The sequence below is a fragment of the Armigeres subalbatus genome, chromosome 1 (assembly GCF_024139115.2).
Source record: "Armigeres subalbatus isolate Guangzhou_Male chromosome 1, GZ_Asu_2, whole genome shotgun sequence".
Taxonomy (NCBI): Eukaryota; Metazoa; Arthropoda; class Insecta; order Diptera; family Culicidae; genus Armigeres; species Armigeres subalbatus.
In genome coordinates this window covers 178,693,016-178,711,643 of record NC_085139.1, presented here as the reverse complement: position 1 = coordinate 178,711,643, position 18,628 = coordinate 178,693,016, and the positions used below count along the sequence as shown (strand labels likewise).

General features: G+C 40.0%; 1 protein-coding gene across 3 annotated transcripts in view; it reads right to left on the bottom strand.

Moving 5' to 3' along the window:
• Nucleotides 1-18,628, bottom strand: part of LOC134205564 (uncharacterized) — a 59,233-nt gene that overhangs the window by 22,070 nt on the left and 18,535 nt on the right. For 2 of the 3 annotated variants that reach the window (XM_062680898.1, XM_062680900.1), the window contains exons 2-3: nucleotides 7,510-8,603; nucleotides 6,317-6,965 (exon numbers count right to left, since the gene is read on the bottom strand). In XM_062680898.1, the coding sequence (XP_062536882.1) occupies nucleotides 6,317-6,965; nucleotides 7,510-8,433 (1,573 nt within the window). In that variant the 5' untranslated portion in view covers nucleotides 8,434-8,603. Of the gene's footprint in view, nucleotides 1-6,316; nucleotides 6,966-7,509; nucleotides 8,607-18,628 lie in introns of all 3 variants that reach the window. The other variant, XM_062680899.1, reaches the window with a different exon arrangement.

Below are 18,628 nucleotides of genomic sequence, written 5' to 3'. Positions count from 1 at the left end.
ATCATCAAATCGTCCAAGTGGCTACTATTTCGTCATCGTTGATGAATACTTCAATCGGCCCGAAAATTATATCTACAACAACAACTCCCTCAAGTGGGGTCTCAAAAGCTAGGTAATAAGAAAGTCTCAACTACGTTGGAAAACTTGCATACACCCCTTACGGTATTCCGCTCCAATTCAAATAAGAACACACACAAATTGACGTCTCCAGGCCTCCGGTCGGGTAATCAAAGGAAAGATTTCGTGCACTACATCATATCCCGGGGAACGAACGTAAGACTGAAGCTAATGAGGGCCCATGTACACCTAATGCGTCGTCGCTACCTTTCTGAATTCCAGAACGATGCAGCAGCTACCTTGGGAAATCCTGCTAGAAGAAATGCTTTCCCCAGTTGTTGTTTTGCCGAATTACATCAAAGGTAATTATAATTTTATCACGTTTGAATTCCCGGCTGTAGTTTGAGCAGTTATCCTATATGGATCACGTCTGTGATTGGAGTTGTGCGCCAAAAACAAAATCGTCAGCGGCGGCGTTTGTCATGATTTTGGTCAGCGGCACGCCGAAAACCATTTTAGCCGTCGATTTTCCATATAAAACTTTTCGGAGTTTTCGCGGGAAATAGTTGACAATGTGAGATTCAACAAGAAATTGTTTGCACTTCAAAGGGAAATTGTTCAGAATTTTGGCGAAAGGATTTATTGGGCCAAACGAATTTTCCGGCCAAATGACCAATCTATTTCGACCAAATGACACTATCAGTGTTTTTGATCAAGTGACCTATTTCTCCGAATGACTAGATATGGCCTTCGGCTTTGTGACGAATTCCTTCTTCTTGACTTATACATAGTAACAACCTTCGTCCAAATGGTTTTCGGCCGAACCGAAAGCTACATACGGTCGAAAGTTAAATACGTTACAGATGATTTGGCTGAAAATGCCGTTTGATCGAAATGGTCGTTTAGCAAAAATGACGTTTAGCCGAACAGGTCATATGGCCGAAAAAGTCGTTTGGCCGAATGGGTTTTAGGCTAAAAATATCATATGCTGAACGGGTCATAAGGCCAAAAATTGTTGACGCACTCGGCTAAATAGCCCTTCTGCCAAATAGCCATTCCGTCCAAACGGCATTTTTCGCCAAATGATCAATTCGGCCAAGCGTCCTTAAAGGCTTTTTACCTTCTTGGGTATTTTAATCACTGCGACCATTTGTTAGATCTATTGTAATATATGACCCATTTGATATCGTCAAGTTGTCAAGTTGACGCGTTATTGCTATGCAGAGCATTCAGCTGACTGGCCACGATTTCCCAATTCGGTATTATAAATCTGATGAATCGTACTACCGTATTGAGATTTTATCTTCAAACTTCTGAGGGTTGAATCAGGCCCTTGTTGAAAAAACTGAAATCATAATTACACAGAGAACCAATAGATGAAGTTTGGTATTAACATCATCTTCAATGTGTAAGAACTGGTGACCCAAAAATAAGCAATACCTGCGCCGGCCGTGTCCGAATGCAGGTCAATTAAGGAATGGGTAGGAAAATGTTGACAAGATACTCGCTTTGATAGAAGCCGACGAGTCATCTGCACTTCCACGAGAAATCACTGGGATGTTGGATATATGGGGTAGGAAGTGTGGCAGGGTTCGTTTTGGTAAACGGTTTGCCGTGTATAGCGTGTAGTTTAATCGATGAAAACGAAACTAATAATTTTATATTAAAGGCCGCACAAAGCAGAACAAAATTTCGCTAACCGGCAGATCGTTCTGCTCACCGCACAAAGCAGAACAAAATTGTGATGACCGGCCGATCGTTCTGCTTACAGAAGAAAACATGTCTGGACGCGATCTAAACTTTGACTTCTAATTAATTTACTCACCCGCACATAGCAGAACAAAATTTCGATGACCAGCTGATCGTTTTGCTCACCGCACAAAGCAAAACAAAATTTCGAATACCAGCCGATCGTTCTGCTTACTGACGAAATATGTCTCCGATCGTTCTACGTCCAATACAAAACACGAACAAACATGCACTCCGAAACAAGAGAGATCACGCACTGAACTGATTAATTTTATTGCCGGCCGCGCAATGCAGAACACCTGTTCCGAATCCTCCACATGTATGCAACAGAAACGACATACATAATCTTGAAGCTTTCCTTATTATTATTGTTTTTATTTAAGAGGCTTTCAGCCCTTGGCTGGCTCACCTCTGATCGAAGCTTTCCTAGCAGCTTCAAGTGATATCGACTCGGGCTATTGCCTGTTATAAGACCTGCATATGTACTAAGATGCTTTTCTGGGAGATCTTGGACGTGTACTGAATAAGTTTGGTTTAATGAAACGTTTTGATTGCCTCACAGTTAAGGTGTTTTCCAAATGTCCTATCTGCACACACGCAGATACACCGCAAAATGGTTAAAGATCTATAAAAAGTCTTCGAGGAAAATGATCAGCGGCGTGACAGATTTTAAATGGCAGCGTGCTGCTGCAAAACATTTATATGGACATCTCCTCAGGACGACTGACTTAACATCATGTACGGTGATCATGTCTTCCTTTTCTTTTCCAAAGATGTTAGGGTGGGTTTATAAAATTGAATCGGTGTTGATAAATTCTAGATGGTCGATGAGGGCCTGCACTTATATAGGTTTTCAATATGGCCCGAGCTGATCAGCTCTGTTTACAATTTATCTATAGCATTTTTTAGGGAAAGGAAACGATTTTTCGAATAGATAACATGAACCTTCTTGAAAATAAAATTCATGAAAAATAGTAAGAGTGTCTTAAATCGAAAGCCTTACTGATGTATTTGTTTAAGAACTAGCTGAAAATGAATCTCAAAAAGTTAAAAAAGCACAATAAAAAAACATGATCAAATAGAAACTGATTAGTGCGCACTTAAGCCAACAATTATCGCCCTAATTTGAAATAGAATAGATAAAATGTAAGCAAGGGTTAAATCATTTCCTCGTAGAAATTAAGCACTCGGTATATAGCCATAGCATGAGAAGAGAACAACCCATTGAACAGCATGGACTGTATTGATCTTGTATAGCAATATTATGATTTTGACGGGGAGGGGCCGTTTAGCCGAATACCGTTCGGCCGAATGCCATTAAGCCGAATGCCACTAGGCCGAAAATCATTTGGCCGAAAGGGTCATTTGGCCAAAAGGACATTTGGCCAAATAGGTGATTTGAAAAGTGAGAAATTAGGAGTGAGAAGAGAGACGTCTCAATTCTCACTCCTCATTTCTCGCTTCTCATTGTGAAAAGTGAGAAGCGTAAAGTGAGTAGTGAGACGTCTCACTACCCACTTCACACTACTCACTTTTCACAGTGAGAGTAAGGAATGATTAGTACAGAATGATGAGTGAAATGTGAGACCCCTTACTTCTCACTCCTCATTAGTGAGACATCTCACTACTCACTTTGCGCTTCTCACTTTTTACAGCGAGAAGTGATAAATGAGGAGTGAGACGTTTCACTTCACACTCCTCATTTCTCCCTTCTCACTGTAAAAACTGAGAAGCGCTCCTCATTTTTAACATTGAGAAGTGAGAAACGAGGAGTGAGAAGTGAGACGTCTCACTTCTCATTACTCGTTAATTACTTCTCGTTGTAAAAAGTGACAAGTGAAAAATGAGAAATAAGAATTGAGACCTCTCTCTTCTCATCCCTAATATTTACTTTTCAAATGTCTTTATCGGCCAAATGACCTTTTTGACTAGATGATCCTTCCGGCCAAATGACCCTTTCGGCCAAATGGCCCTTTCGACCAAATGACCCTTTCCCCGAGTGGCACAATTTTGAACGATTTAGTTGTAGCAACTCATATATGACTGGATTTCGTCATACATAGATCACAGTAATTCGTTTATGACAAGTATGCTGCTTGGGTCGGCCAAACGACCATTTCGGCTAAACGACCTTTTCGGCCAAATGACAATTTCGGCCAATTGACCCTTTAGGCCAGATAGGTTTCGGCTTAATGGTTTGTTCGGCCTAGTGGCATTCGGCCAAACGACCCTTCCCCGATTTTACCAAGTCGCAAGTTACTACATTTCGCGGATTGTGCCAAATCTTTGAAACACATTTCGCGGAATGCACCTTTTTCCGAACGACATTTCGCGGAATGTACCTTTTTACCGAAAATCATTTCGCGGAATGTCATTTGGCGGAATTCAGTTAGAATAATTATCATTGGAATATTTACTGATTTCTGCTTAATTAGGTACATGCATTTTTTTATGGAAAAAATCGACATCCCTTAGTAAAATGTTTTGCTAGGTACATGCAATCCGGGTTAAATTCTTTTGGATTGTGATTTAAATAATGGACGAAGGTAATGCTTTCTTTGAATGACCCCATCTGCCCGGTGTAAAACAAAGGGAAAAGATAATGCCTACTTTGAATGGATGCTTCTGCCCTAGAGATGGTCGGGTTTCGAATTTTCCGAACCCGAACTCGAGCCGAACCCGATTTGTAAATTTTCTTCAAACCCGGACCCGACCCGAACGTGGAATATTTTTTTAATCAAACCCGAAACCCGACCGGTATAAGGCGAAAGGAGTTGATAATGTCTTCTTTAAAAGAACGCGTCTGCCCTTTATTAAGCGAAGGGACGGGCAAGGCCTCCTTGAAATGGATCCGTCTGCCCGGTGTAAGGTGAGTTGCTAATGTATTTTTTTAAAGAACGCCTCCGCCTGGTATATAGGGAAGGGAGGGGTAACGCCTTCTTTAAATGGATGCATCTGCTCGGTACAATGCTAAAGGAGTTGGTAATACCTTCTTTAAGTAGATGCGTCTGTTATGTATAAGCCGAAAGGAGTTGGTAAAACCTTATTTAAAAGAACGCGTCTGCTCGGTACAAGGCGAAGGAAGAAGTAACGCCTTCTTTAAATGGATGCATTAGCCCGGTATAAGGCGAAAGGAGATGGTAATGCCTTCTTTGAGTAGATGCGTCTGCCCGGTATAAGGCGAAAGGAGTTGATAAAACCTTCTTTAAAAGAACGAATCTGCCCGGTATAAGGTAGTGCCTTTTTAAATACGTTTTCTCGCTATAATGCGAAAGTAAGAAATAAAGGATTATTCATAATAACGTCTATCCGTAACAAAGTAAAGAAAGGAGATAGTCTCTTAATTATATCTGGCCCGTCTGCCAGATATAATAAAGGATTTGTAAATCTACTTCTACATATGCTGGGAGGCATTCTTTAGCCGTGCGGGAAGATGCGTGGCGGCCAAGCAAGACTACGCTGAAGGAGGCTGTGTTCAACTTCTGGCCCGGTCTAGGAATTTGTTTTCTACTTTTTTAGGTATAAACGTTTTAACGTGTTAATCTTGTGTTATACGAAGGCAAAAAAAGGTAACTTGCCTTAGAAACCTCGCAGGTAATAATTATGGAAGTGCTGAATGAACACTAAGCTATTATTATTAGTATTCCGCGAAATGGTGCATTCCGCGAAATGGTACATTCCGCCAAAAGTCATTCGGCGGAAAGGTACAAACCGCCATATTTCGTACCGCGAAAAGTTACAAACCGCCAAATGTTATTCCGCGAAATGTTCAACCGCGAAAAAGAATTCCGGGAAACAGTTTTCGGCGAAATATTATAATATCTTGTTAACTGATCAAAAATAGCAATTTTTCATCTTTTTGCCTTTCTCGTATTTCATAATTACTGAAGCTTTATGCGTCGCAAGCTGGCTTATAGAAGTGCTAAACAACTATCAACAACTATTTCCAAATTTCATTCAGGTCCCAGTATCTAGCGGGAAACTTTGGTGTTACAAGCAAAATCACCCAACAAATTGTCCAACTTAAGTCAAAGAATCCTTGGTATGTTGCTTAATGCTTAGGATATGCATACCTTAGTAACGTCGACGAATATGTTATGGGTTTCAGACCACACTGGAGGAGTAAATCGATATCTCCAAGAGCATTATAAAACTATAATTTTTACTTGGGATATCGTGTCAAACTGCGTTAAGAACCAATGGATGTTTATTTCAAAAATACATTATTCTCAAGCGGTTCTAATTTTTCTCTATTGTTTATGTAATTTAGATGAGATGATAATACTATGGAAAAATCGTCATCCCTTAGTAAAATGTTTTGCTTTGCTTTCGACATATCAGAATTTAGTTTGCTTACTGAATAAATCCATTTGTTGTTTTTTCTTACGAACTTCAACCATGGATTTGACTTTGAACTAAAACATCTACCTCAAATATTCCTAAATTTGGTTGTGATACATTCCTTAATGTTGCTTTCCCATGGTGCATCATGTTTGATTATCGCATTTACCTTTGTTCCCTTCAATATAGCTTTCGAAATCGGCGTCACAGTAGCTTATCACCACCGGATCAAACTTTTCATATTCCTCGTCTTCTGCGGTTCGTCGCTTCTTATTATTTATAACGTTTTGGCGAAACTCTTCAACACTATAGATTATATCACGGCTGTTGCAATCACTGTTCCCAGCATACTCTTCAACGTTTCCATAATAGTTAGCGCCAATATCGTTGAAAGTGGCGGACGGAATGCTTTTCACATGATAAGCCACAGTATCGTCGTTGTAATCTTCGGCCTCAGCCAACAATGACATCATCCAGTTATTCACGGGAAACGTGTCAAAACTACGGGCCCCGTCATAATCATCATTAGGTGTAACAAGCCCGTGCACAAGTCGTCGCCGATCGATGGTACTCCGCAACGCCGGAGGGATCAAATTTTCATAAACAGTTTCACTTTTTCGCGATTCGGAAAAATCGATCAAATTTTCACTGACACTTCGTCTCACTATCAATGGTGCGGATCGTGGCACCGTGGCTTTCCTTTCCGTGGCTGCTTCTGGAGTGTCTGCTACCGGTGCCGTTGAAACGCTGGTCGTTGACCGGGCAATTTCCAACGTAAGTTGTTCGTCACTTTTGTGTAATGCGCGGTCGGGTGTGTGCTTTTTGTTGCGTTTCGAGAGTAAAGAGCAGAAATGTATGAATTATTAAATAACGCGTCGATCATTACGGCGATAAACGCAATAGACTTGTTTGATTTGGTTGATGTGATGATTGGCTACTTTTAGCTAGGCAAGGAAATATTGATTATCCTGTATTATTTAGAGGTTCTATAAATATGCCCGTTCTTCTAAACAAAAAGCGGGTCTGATGCTAAGGGTCTTAATCGATTAAACTCAAACCGTGTGTATGCCCCTTCATGACACTTTTTGTATCGTAATCAATAGATATAAATTAAGTGCTATTTAGTCAGATTGCATTTATGATTAGAGTACTATGATATATCACTCTTCTAAGAGAATGTACAAATAATATAAAGTAAAAGACAGAATCACCTCTGATATGCTATCTTACGAATGATTTCATTCCACTTCTATCTTAACAGACCACGTTTTACAAAAGCAATTAAGCAAAGTATGGCGCCTACCTAAGCCACATCACATCAACCGATCGAATTCCTCATAAGCAGCAATGAATCATAATTACCGGATTTGTAGTCCCCTCATCGACGCTCACCTGCGAGCGGACGTCATCGCGCATACGACAGATTTCGCCAAGGTCGAAAGATTTATTGGTACGGAACACATCTTCGAAACCGTTCACGTTATGCACTATGTCACTTTTGCACAGCTTCCGTTTGCCCTGAATGGACACCGATCCGGTCACACTGGCCGCACCGCCAAACCTAACCGGCCTGATCCGGAAATTCCCGAAGAATTCCTGGAACTTCGCACTGTACTTGTTGGAGACTTTCTTCACACGCTCAGCGTCTTCTTCGTCCTCGACGGCACAAAATGCACATTTTTCCGCACTGTACAACCGGCCGCAGTCTTCGCAAATATTTTCGTAGATATTCTCCTCACACTTTCTGAGCTTCCCGTAGCCGCCACCGCCAAACCCTAGCTGCTGTTGTTGATATTCCGCGCTTTCATTTACGACATTCTCGTAGATATTTGCACTCCACCAACCTTGGTTCAGCGCTTTCGCCGTCGGTGAATGGTTCAGATCGCGATCACCACCCCCGAGAAGTGGCACTGCACTACTGCCGTGGCCAATGCCATCAGACAGACTACCAGGCTGCTGCCGCCTCCGCCACTTGTCTCCACCGTCACTTCCCGCTTCATCCGCGCTGTATTTGTTTCGCTTCGGCAACAAAGCCAACGACGACGGCGGCGATGATAATTGCCCTACCCCTTCTTGCATAGCTGGTTTATTAGTGCCAGATTGAGACGCAGCGAACAATGACGTCGTCGTTGCCGCCGCTGTGAACCGCGGCTGGGAAACGGAACTGGCGGAAGCAGCGGACAGCACATGTAGGGCCGCAGATTTATTATGGCTGTTTTGTTTGTTGCTTTGAATAGCTCCGACTATCGTTGGATGATTCGAGTTGTTGGAATTTCTTGACATCATAAGAATGTTTTTGGCTGGATTCCCTTTTGCTCGGTGATTCTCGCCGGCATGGTAAGACACACATTTTTCACGCACTTGTTGCGGCGCGGTTTGAAGATAGACACTTGCTTACTAATTCTCTGTGTTGTTGCAATCTTCGCGGGAATCATGCTTTGTATGGGTATGGTGAGCTGCTTACGAATGAATTGGTATGCAAATTAATTTACTTGATGTGCAGATACGGTAATCGATGACTAATAGGAGTGTGCTAATGCGAACTGCGGAATTTGTGAGGAGAATAGGGCTGGTAGTACAGACTACAGAGTTATGTGCTCAATATTCCAATTGATCCCTTTAGTATGAACTTATAAGGGAACAGGTAGGGTCACTTTATTTCTCAAACAAAAAAAATGCTTCGAATTGTATTTTCTTGATAGTTCTGGAAAAAGTTTTCCCCGGATTTGGAAAAATAATGTTTGTTAAAAAAATAATGTGCGCTCAATTCGCAAGGTATTTATGGACAAAAGTTCATTTTATATCTCCACTTATGTGTTTCAGATCGTTCAAGGGATCTATGGAACGCAGAAGTAGATGTGGAAGAATTAACAAACGGATTAACCTCATAATATATGGTTGGGGCCTTACGAAACCGGAACGAATATGGATATTCATTTATATCTATTCATGCGTACATCCTTAGTTAGTGGATTGAAGAACATCCGATACGGTTTGCGTTAATTTGGAACTGGTAGAAGAAAATTTTGGTTTACAATTGGTTAATTTTCAATATGGGTTTGGTGCGATTTAGCAGAGCCCCGACCACATATTATTCGGATCGCGTCTTGATACCAAAAATGCCGTTGGTACTTCTAGTACCTGAAGGAATAAAATAGATCCCAGGGAGCCTCTAGGCTAACAACATCTATCCCTACCACCCCGAGTTGCCGACCGTACGAGCAACTTCAGGCAAAATCGGTTAACCAACACCGGTCGCAATTTGGCCGTAAGCTGACAGGGAAGGGACAGGTTGCTCCATTTACTTTACCTTTATTAGAGAGAATAGCAGCCCAAGGTTCTATTTCCTTTTTGGAGTTTACGTTTGAAGCGGCTGACCATTGTCCATGTACCAGTTGGGGACTTTAAGCCAAACCGTAAACTATGATCATCCCGAAATTTAAAGAAATGGTTTCCCCGAAATTTATGGGTTGGGTACAGACGCAAACAACCGGAGGAAGTTACAGTCGCTGCCCAAAAAGACAAGGGGGTGGAATTTCGGTACGTTGAATGTATCAGAGTGGCATCATAATCAGTTACAATCGACGCAGAATTGGGTCTAATGAAAATAAAAATTGATCGGCTATTGCGTTCCAGAGTCATTGGAAAAAAAATAAAAATTGGAAAAAAGGGATGGGCCAGTTGGCCGAATATTAATCAGCGGAATGCCATTTGGCCGAAAGTCGTTTGGCCGAATATGTCATTTGGCCGAATAGATCATTTGAAAAGTTTGAATTGAGGTGCGAAAAGTGAGACGCCTCACTTCTCACTATTTACCCTAGCAGCACACATGTTTCACATAGGTCAGTGCAACTCATGTATGACCAGATTCAGTAACAATGAAGTTGTTGTCACCAGTTACGTCTGATCTGATTTCTCATTACGAAAAGTGAGTAGTGCGAAGTGAAAAGTGAGACGTCTCATTCTTCACTTCTCACTGTGAAAAGTGAGTAGTGCGAAGTTGAGAAGTGAGATGTCTCACTCCTCAATTTTTACTTCTCACTGTGAAGAGTGAGTAGTGCGGAGTAAGAAAAGAGACAATTCACTACTAATTTCACTCTTCTCACTTTTTACAATGAGCAGTGAGAAATTAGAAATGAGTAGTGAGACGTCTTACTTCTCACTATTCATTTCTCACTTCTCGCTGTAAAAAGTGAGAAGCGCGAAGGGAGTAGTGAGATATCTCACTACTCACTCCGCACTACTCTCTTTTTATAGTAAGAAGTGAAAAATGAGGAGTGAGAAGTGAGAAGTGAGATGTCTCATTCCTCACTTTTACTTCTCACTGTGAAAAGTGAATAGTGCGGAGTGAGAAAAGTGACAATTCACTACTAACTTCACACTTCTCACTTTTTACAATGAGCAGTGAGAAATTAGAAATGAGTAGTAAGACGTCTTACTTCTCACTATTCATTTCTCACTTCTCGCTGTAAAAAGTGAGAAGCGCGAAAGGAGGGGTGAGATATCTCACTACTCACTCCGCAGTACTCTCTTTTTATAGTAAGAAGTGAAAAATGAGGAGTGAGAAGTGAGACGTCTCAATTCTCACTCCTCATTCCTCTTTTCGCACTGTAATGTAAATGAAAAAATGAGGAGTGACAAGTGAGACGTCTCTTCTCACTTCGAAATACTCACTTTTTACAGTGAGAAGTGAGTAGTGAGACGTCTCACTTCTAACTTCGCACTAATTTTCACTGTAAAAAGTGAGAAACGGGAAGTGAGTAGTGATACGTGTCGCTACCCGCTTTGCACTACTTCACACTAATCACTTTTCACAGTAAGAAGTTTTGCCTTTCTCCTATACAAAGTATACGTAAAGGCTTTATGTTCGCTCCAAAAACAAACTTTTTATAGGATGCTTGGAGACCCATAGTGTTATATACCGATCGACTCAACTCAACGAATTGAGATGATGTCTGCGTGTGTATGTGTGTATGTGCGCAAAAGTTCAACGCAGAATCCTGTCCGATTGTTTCCTATTGAAAATCGGCTGGATCAGACTATGGGCTAAGAAGTTATGGCCAAAATACATTTTCTTTAGACAAAAACGAATGAAAAAGTCTAGCCCCTCTTTTTGCCACTTATCCTTAGCCGAGCTGCTCGCAACAAGTTGCATTCGGCGAGGATTCCTTTCCATTTGCTTTATATTGAAAACTGGACTAATAGGATCAGAAACTATGGTCAAAATACATTTTTACACAAAAAGGCGTAAAAGACTCGGCAATTTTTCAAACTGTTTCCATTAATTGATTTGTTCGCACCAAATTGCGTTCGACGGGGTATCCTGTCTCTTTGTTTCCCATTAAAACGTGAGCTGATCGGACTCTAAATTTTATAAATTCTATTTTTTACAAAAAAAAAAACAATCTTTTTATAGGAGGCCCGAAGGCAGTTTTTTTTCGTAAAATACATTTAAAAAATTGTTAGGACTCATTGTCTCAACTTATTTACTCACAACAAGTTGTATAGGACTGGGAATCCTGTTTCATTGTTTCCTATCAGAAATGAGTCATATCGGACTATGGGCTCAGAAGTTATGGTCAAAATACATTTTTTTATAAGCAAAATGCGTTTCAAAATCTCACTCATTTTACGGGCATTTATCCTTAACCGATTTATGGAAACAATTAGCATTTGACGATACTGTCCCATTGTTTTGTATTGAAAGTTTCCATAAAAGTTAAAGCTAGAATATTAGGTATTTAAAACTATCTCTTTTTATCATTACGACCAAATAGAGATCTTAATAGGCAAAGCCACGTAGTCTATAGCAGTTCTATTAGACTGTCACCTATTTTTCCATTACTTTTATACTCAGAAATAATACTGAAAACAAATAATGATTTTCATCGTCTGTTGCTTATAATGAATCATTTTAAGAATTTGGAAGTCTAAAATAGAAGAAGAATTATTCCAAATGTTTTGGAAGTCTATATGACAGCCAAAACCCAATAACTGCTTTACGGGAAAGGGTTATTTGGCCATTTGGCCGAATGCCACTAGGCCGAACGAATCATTAGGCCGAAACTTATCTGGCCGAAAGTCATTTGGCCGAAAGGATGATTTGGCGGAAAGGGTTGTTTGGCAGAAAGGGTCGTTTGGCCGAGAGGGTTGTTTGGCCGAAAGGGTCATTTGGCCGAAAGGGTCATTTGACCGAAAGGGTCATTTGGCCGAAAGGGTCATTTGGCCAAAAGGGTCATTTGGCCGAAAGATTCACGTCTCACAGACATCTCACTTAAAGTGTCTCACTACTCACTTCCCGCTCCTCTTTTTTACAGTGAGAAAAGAAAAATAAAGAGTGAGAAGAGAGACGTCTTACTTCTCACTCCTCATCTATCACTTCGACGACGTCTCACTTCTCATTCGTAATTTCCCACTTTTCAAATGAACTATTCGGTCAAATGACCCTTTCGACCAAATGAATCATTCGGCCTAATGATCCTTTCGGCCAAATGACCCTTTCGGCCAAACGATCCTTTTGGCCAAATTACCCTTTCGGCCAAACGACCCATTCGGCCTAATGGTCTGTTCAGCCAAACAACTTTCGGCCTAGTGGCATTCGGCCAAATGACCCTTCTCCGGCTAAATGACTTTCAGTCAGATGGATTTCGGCCAAACGACCCTTCCCTGTAAAATGTATTTCCCCAATGTGCTTTTTTTACCTATCTTATGTGTTTTTCTCATTTTTATAATGAGCGAAAAAATCACCACCAACGTAAGGTTGGTTGGTTTTTTTTTTTGCAATTATTTCTTGTATGTTTCCTTTGTGGCAGAACGAGTAACACTTCTCAAACACGGCAGTAAGCAGCTTTATAAAGCTCTGGAGTGCGCCAATTGCCGAGGAATAACTCTCATTATTTCTGCGTACAAAATTATGTCCCGTATTCTGTTCAACAGATTGAAACCGCTTGAAGAGTCCTTCGTCGGCGAATACGACGGATGAGATGTTTACCCTGAGACAAATCCTTGATAAATTCTGGGAGTATAACTTACAGTCACATCATCTGTTTATTGATTTCAAGGCAGCGTACGATTCAGTGAAACGGAATGAATTATGGCAAATTATACTAGAACATGGTTTTCCGGCGAAACTGGCTGATTTGTATAACGTTGGACGGATCGAAATCAAGTGTAAGGGTTGCGGATGAAATATCAACGTCATTTGTTACCTTAGATGGATTAAAGCAGGGTGATGTACTCTCGAATCTACTGTTCAATATAGCACTCGAGGGAGCGATTAGGAGAGCTGGTGTACAAAGAAGCGGTACCATTATCACAAGATCGCATATGCTCCTGGGATTTGCGGACGATATCGATATTATTGGGATTGATCGCCGTGCCGTAGAAGAGGCTTTTGTACCTTTTAAGAGGGAGACAGCGAGGATTGGACTCACGATCAATACCAGCAAAACGAAGTACATGGTTGCTGGCAATCAGCGTGGGTTCAGTAGTGGTGGAGGTAGTGAAATGGTGCTGGATGGTGAAAAATTTGAAGTGGTGGAAGAATTTGTGTATCTTGGAACATTAGTGACATGCGATAATAATGTTACCCGCGAGGTGAAAAGGCGTATTGCAGCTGCAAATAGGGCTTATTACGGACTTCGTAACCAGCTTAAGTCCCGTAGTCTGCAAACGAAGATAAAACTCGCGCTGTATTTTACTCTGATTCTTCCGGTGGCTTTATACGGCCATAAAACATGGACGTTAAAGGAGGCTGATCGGAGAGCTTTCGGAGTGTTTGAGTGTAAAGTGCTGCGGACAATACTCGGCGGTAAACAGGAGAACGGTATCTGGCGGCGTCGCATGAATCACGAATTGTACCAGGTGTATAAAGGGATGGATATTGTTAAGCTTATAGAACACGGCAGACTACGGTAGGCTGGACACGTTGTTCGTATGCCGGAAGAACGTCAAGCGAAGATAATATTTAGTATAAAACCCGTAAGAGGCCGCAGGCTTCGTGAAAGCCTGCGTACACGATAGCTTTTTGCAGTTGAAGAGGACCTGAGGGCGCTCAATGTTCAGGGCGATTGGCCCAGGATCGAGTCCAGTGGAGAAGGATACTCCGTTCTTCGTAGGTTCATCGAAGAGCTGTAGCCTACCAATTCAATTCAATTGGGTGTATGGAGACGGCAAGTGCGGCATCAGGTAACTCGTACCAGCAGCTCAAACTTCTCAACTGGTCTTAAATCAAAACAAAAACAAACAAAGAACAAATTATGTAAAATCCATATATAAATTATATAATATAATTTAAATTAACAGATTCATTGAAAAATCCGCTGTGCATCCGAAAGCTCATGAATTATGTTTCAAACGAAGATTTATCCAATCGCAACAAAATCCATCATTGTTGCCTAAAATGATATCTTCAATTATTGGCGCAGTGTTCCAATAGTTGTATCTGTATCTGAGCAAACATGAAAACTGATTTTCGTTTTCTCAGAAAACTCCCCCTGACCCATTTTCTAGCCACGCCATTGTTAGGATACCATATATGGTCACTCTATATTTCAATGAGTTTTAGGTTTTGATTCGCCTAATGAGAAAAGCGACTACTTCAGAAGCAGCATTTCTGTGACCTTTCCTGTTTATACCAACGCATCGAACACTCAGTGGACATCACAACCCTTTTCATCGTTGCTGCAGATATATTAATGAAATGAATGACAAGTTTAACCACGTAAGAATAAGAAACTATAAGAAGTTTCATTGAAGACGTAGAATGGAATAAGAATTTAAAAATGTGTGAAAAAAAATGTTTGTTTTGTGCCTCCTATAGCCGTTTTGTACACATAGGGTGCGATAAAGGTTTGAATTGGGCCACTATTGCGACATGACAAAAACTTGGTAAGTATGATTCATCGACAGTCCCATTCATCGATTTGGTAATGCATTAAATAAAACTACTCCGTGCGCATGCTGCATTAGCATTTCAATCAAATGGTCCAGTCAATTCGAAACTGCCCCTAGGGGTTACGTACAGTTAATTGAAGCAATTAGTGTCACATCCGCTGCTCTTGATGGCATGTATCCACACATAAAATGGGTGGTGTTCTCAATGAAGATGTGAATGAATCTCATTGATTACTCGAGAAGATCAATTTTATGGAAATAAACATTCTTTTAAGTAGGATAAAAGTATTTGCCTTCGCTAAAGTACAAGGTGAACAATAGAATAGATGGCTTATTATCTATACCCTGAACATAAAAATCACTATAACCAGACCTTTCCACTTTTACGAAAACCAAACAAATGGAGTTATCTGATGATCGGTTTAATTATTCTCCAGTCAGCTGCTTTTAATTGCTCTTACACTGGGGCCCTCTAATGCTGCTTGTGCATCGCAGACACTCCAAGAGGAAGAGTTCGAATTAAATGAATGAAAATGTTGGTGTGTCTACCATCATTTCGCTGAATGCATGAGTGAATGTCAAGGGGCTATTTTGCAAAACGTACTTCGACCAGCTGATCAAACTTCATTCACGATGTTCCGTCGGTTGCTTGGGGCCATCTACTATGATGTAACGAATAAAGTCCGTTGTGTAGATCACTTCAATTGTGAATGCAAAATTTCCCACCAGTTTGCTCCATTAAGAAAATTTAACCTCAACAAATGCAATGCCTTATTTCGTTGTCGACTGTAACATCATGGAGCAAATACGATTTTTTATCAGAAAAATGAATATAACAACCAAGCAAAACATTATCAGTTTAGTAGATATTACTTCAAATTTGCCAATTACACAGGAAACACCCTCATCAGCATTGTTAATTACAGTAAAATATTAAACCAATTTTACATTAAAACATAACTTACAGTGCAACATTAAGCAAATTATCGATATTTGAAGAAATGAAAGACAACAAGTCTAATATTTTGCTTAAAATTTACAGGTTTTTGGAAATTATTTTTTTAAAAGCATGTTCACCACGATATGTGCACGCCATGCCATTTCAAAGACTGTTTACGCTAGTAACGAGACGCCCAAAACATATTGTACGAGTAACTCATAACTGCAATCATAGCTGTAATATTCATCTGCTCATTAGCTACAAAAACAGTGGCGCAAACCATCCGCGAACAAATGGGAAACAAAAATACAATAAAGGCTTTCACTTTCAACTCAACGATCCTCCATAATCGCGCAACGCACGTAATGCCAAGCCAAACTGACACTCGGATGCATCAACTTCTGCACCGCACGGCTACTGGTAAAAGAACATTTACGGCACTTCGTGCACATAAACCTATTTGGACGCGATAATCATTGCGGTATAGGGCTAAATAGTTCAGTGCATAATATAGAGCGAAATTTTAGCGTGGAATCCAAAATGACCAATAAAGTCAGGGTGAAAATTTCAAATCATATTTAAATACAGATTTAATACCTTAGAGATTAATCATCATAATGTAGCCTTATCGTTAATTATAAATGATGAATTCACATTCACGATTTTTTTTGTTAATTACCTATCTTGGTTGCGCATAAGCACATGTTTCAAAATAGACAAATTGATATGAAATTTGCGAAAAGGAATCCACGTGTCTTGGAGGGACTCGAACCTTCAACCTCCAACTCTCTAGATTGGCGTGATAACTCCTACACAACAAGACCACTTAAACGTGCGAAAAAGCCATCAGAATCGACCAACGTCCACCGCGGTTAGCTTTTTTTTTGCAAATTGAATATCTTTCGGATACTTTCGAATGATATTTTGTGTGCTAAGCACAACGTTTCACACTCGAAAACATTCTATGCCGGACTGATAAACAAACCCCAAATTGGACCCCAAATGGCTAACTGGACACCCGTGATCAAGAATCTGTACCATAGATACTTATACTGATAGTCGAAAAACTATACACAAAAAGGAGATTTTGTATTCCTACAAAAAAATATTCAGATTTTTCTTTTATTTCATGCGGGATGCATACAGCAAATTTGATCATATCGCGAAGAGACAATTCTACTAAAATACAAATTTTCTCGCAAAAAATCTCAACCCTACTTGAACCGTTTGTTTGAGAAACTCAAGGAGAAACTGCATATGTAACATGTCCAAAATAAGATTTTTATATATTCTGAATCTTTGTCCAAAAATACATATTCTGTCAAAAACTACGAAACAAGTTTTGGTCAGGAATGTAAGAAAACAATTTGTTTGTTTGAGAAACTACATATGTGCACGTACTATGAAGAGCAATTATGTAGTACTGCTTACAGTTTTCGCACTGGAAGTGGCCCAGGGTGTTGAGTTTTGCCAAAAACTATTGATCTGTATCGAAGAAATCAAAAGATTCGGTGCCAATTTGTTCAAAAACAGTTTTTTTTTTTCCAAATTGTGTACAATGGATATATGCAGTTTCACAAACAAATGATTCACTTGTAAACCAGTTGCATTGAGGGAGAAACCTAGGGCGCCGTGTGGCTATCAACGGCGAACAAAGTTTGTGTACTCTGCATAAAAGCTTAGAACCAGTGATAAGGCAGAATTGTGAATGCAAACGAATTTATATGCGATTAGTTGATACAAACAAACCCATTTTCAAAGCGATAAATCATTCAGGTGTCTCAAGTAGGTATACCATATCGTGACATCGTTGCAATATTAAGTGCTTGGTTTCGACGAAATATCGAAATAAAAATTGTCATAGCTAAAAGGTAGTCCTCACGGAATCCAAATTCAAAAGTAATTGCGTTTTCAAGGACAAATCACTCAATACGGAAGCAATACACAAGTGTCTTTTTTATCATTTCACGCATGCTGCGACGCAAAATTGAAATATTAAAAATGACAGTTGTGCGTTCCTTTCGTATTGGGTGGTGTGTCTTGAAAATGCGAATACTTTTAAATTAGGATTCCATGAGAAGTCTAGGATAGGATGTGACAATTCAATTGTGACTGCCTTGTTGTTTCCTCAGTCGATTGCTTCGACGAGGTGGTGTCCAGTGCTTCCGAATATTTTTTATGTAAAATCCGCCGAATAATATATGTATAAAATTAATGTTTTATCGTTCATTTCTTCCATATTTCGTAATCAAATATGCTACGTACTATCAGCAAAAAGTTTTTACAAGGAATTAGATGAGTTTTACAGTGAAAAGGGTAAAAATTTGTTTAATAATGCTTCAAATCGAGTATTTCCAATTAGCATAACCCTTGAGAATCATGCATGCATATTTTGCAGGCTAGCATAAATTCATTTTACCCAAAAAATAAAAAAAAAACAAACTTTTGAATTATGTCTTAAATTTTAATTAAATTTCCTAGCAACACGGCCAAGGTAGCATCAAGCTGCCCTTTTGAAAATGTGATACCGCCGATCGAAGTAATCGATTGTCATTTTCACCCAATCAGCAACCGGTACAATTTTGACAGAAAATCGGTACGATTTTTAATGACTAATTGGCACATCCTATCCTAGTGAGAAGTGTC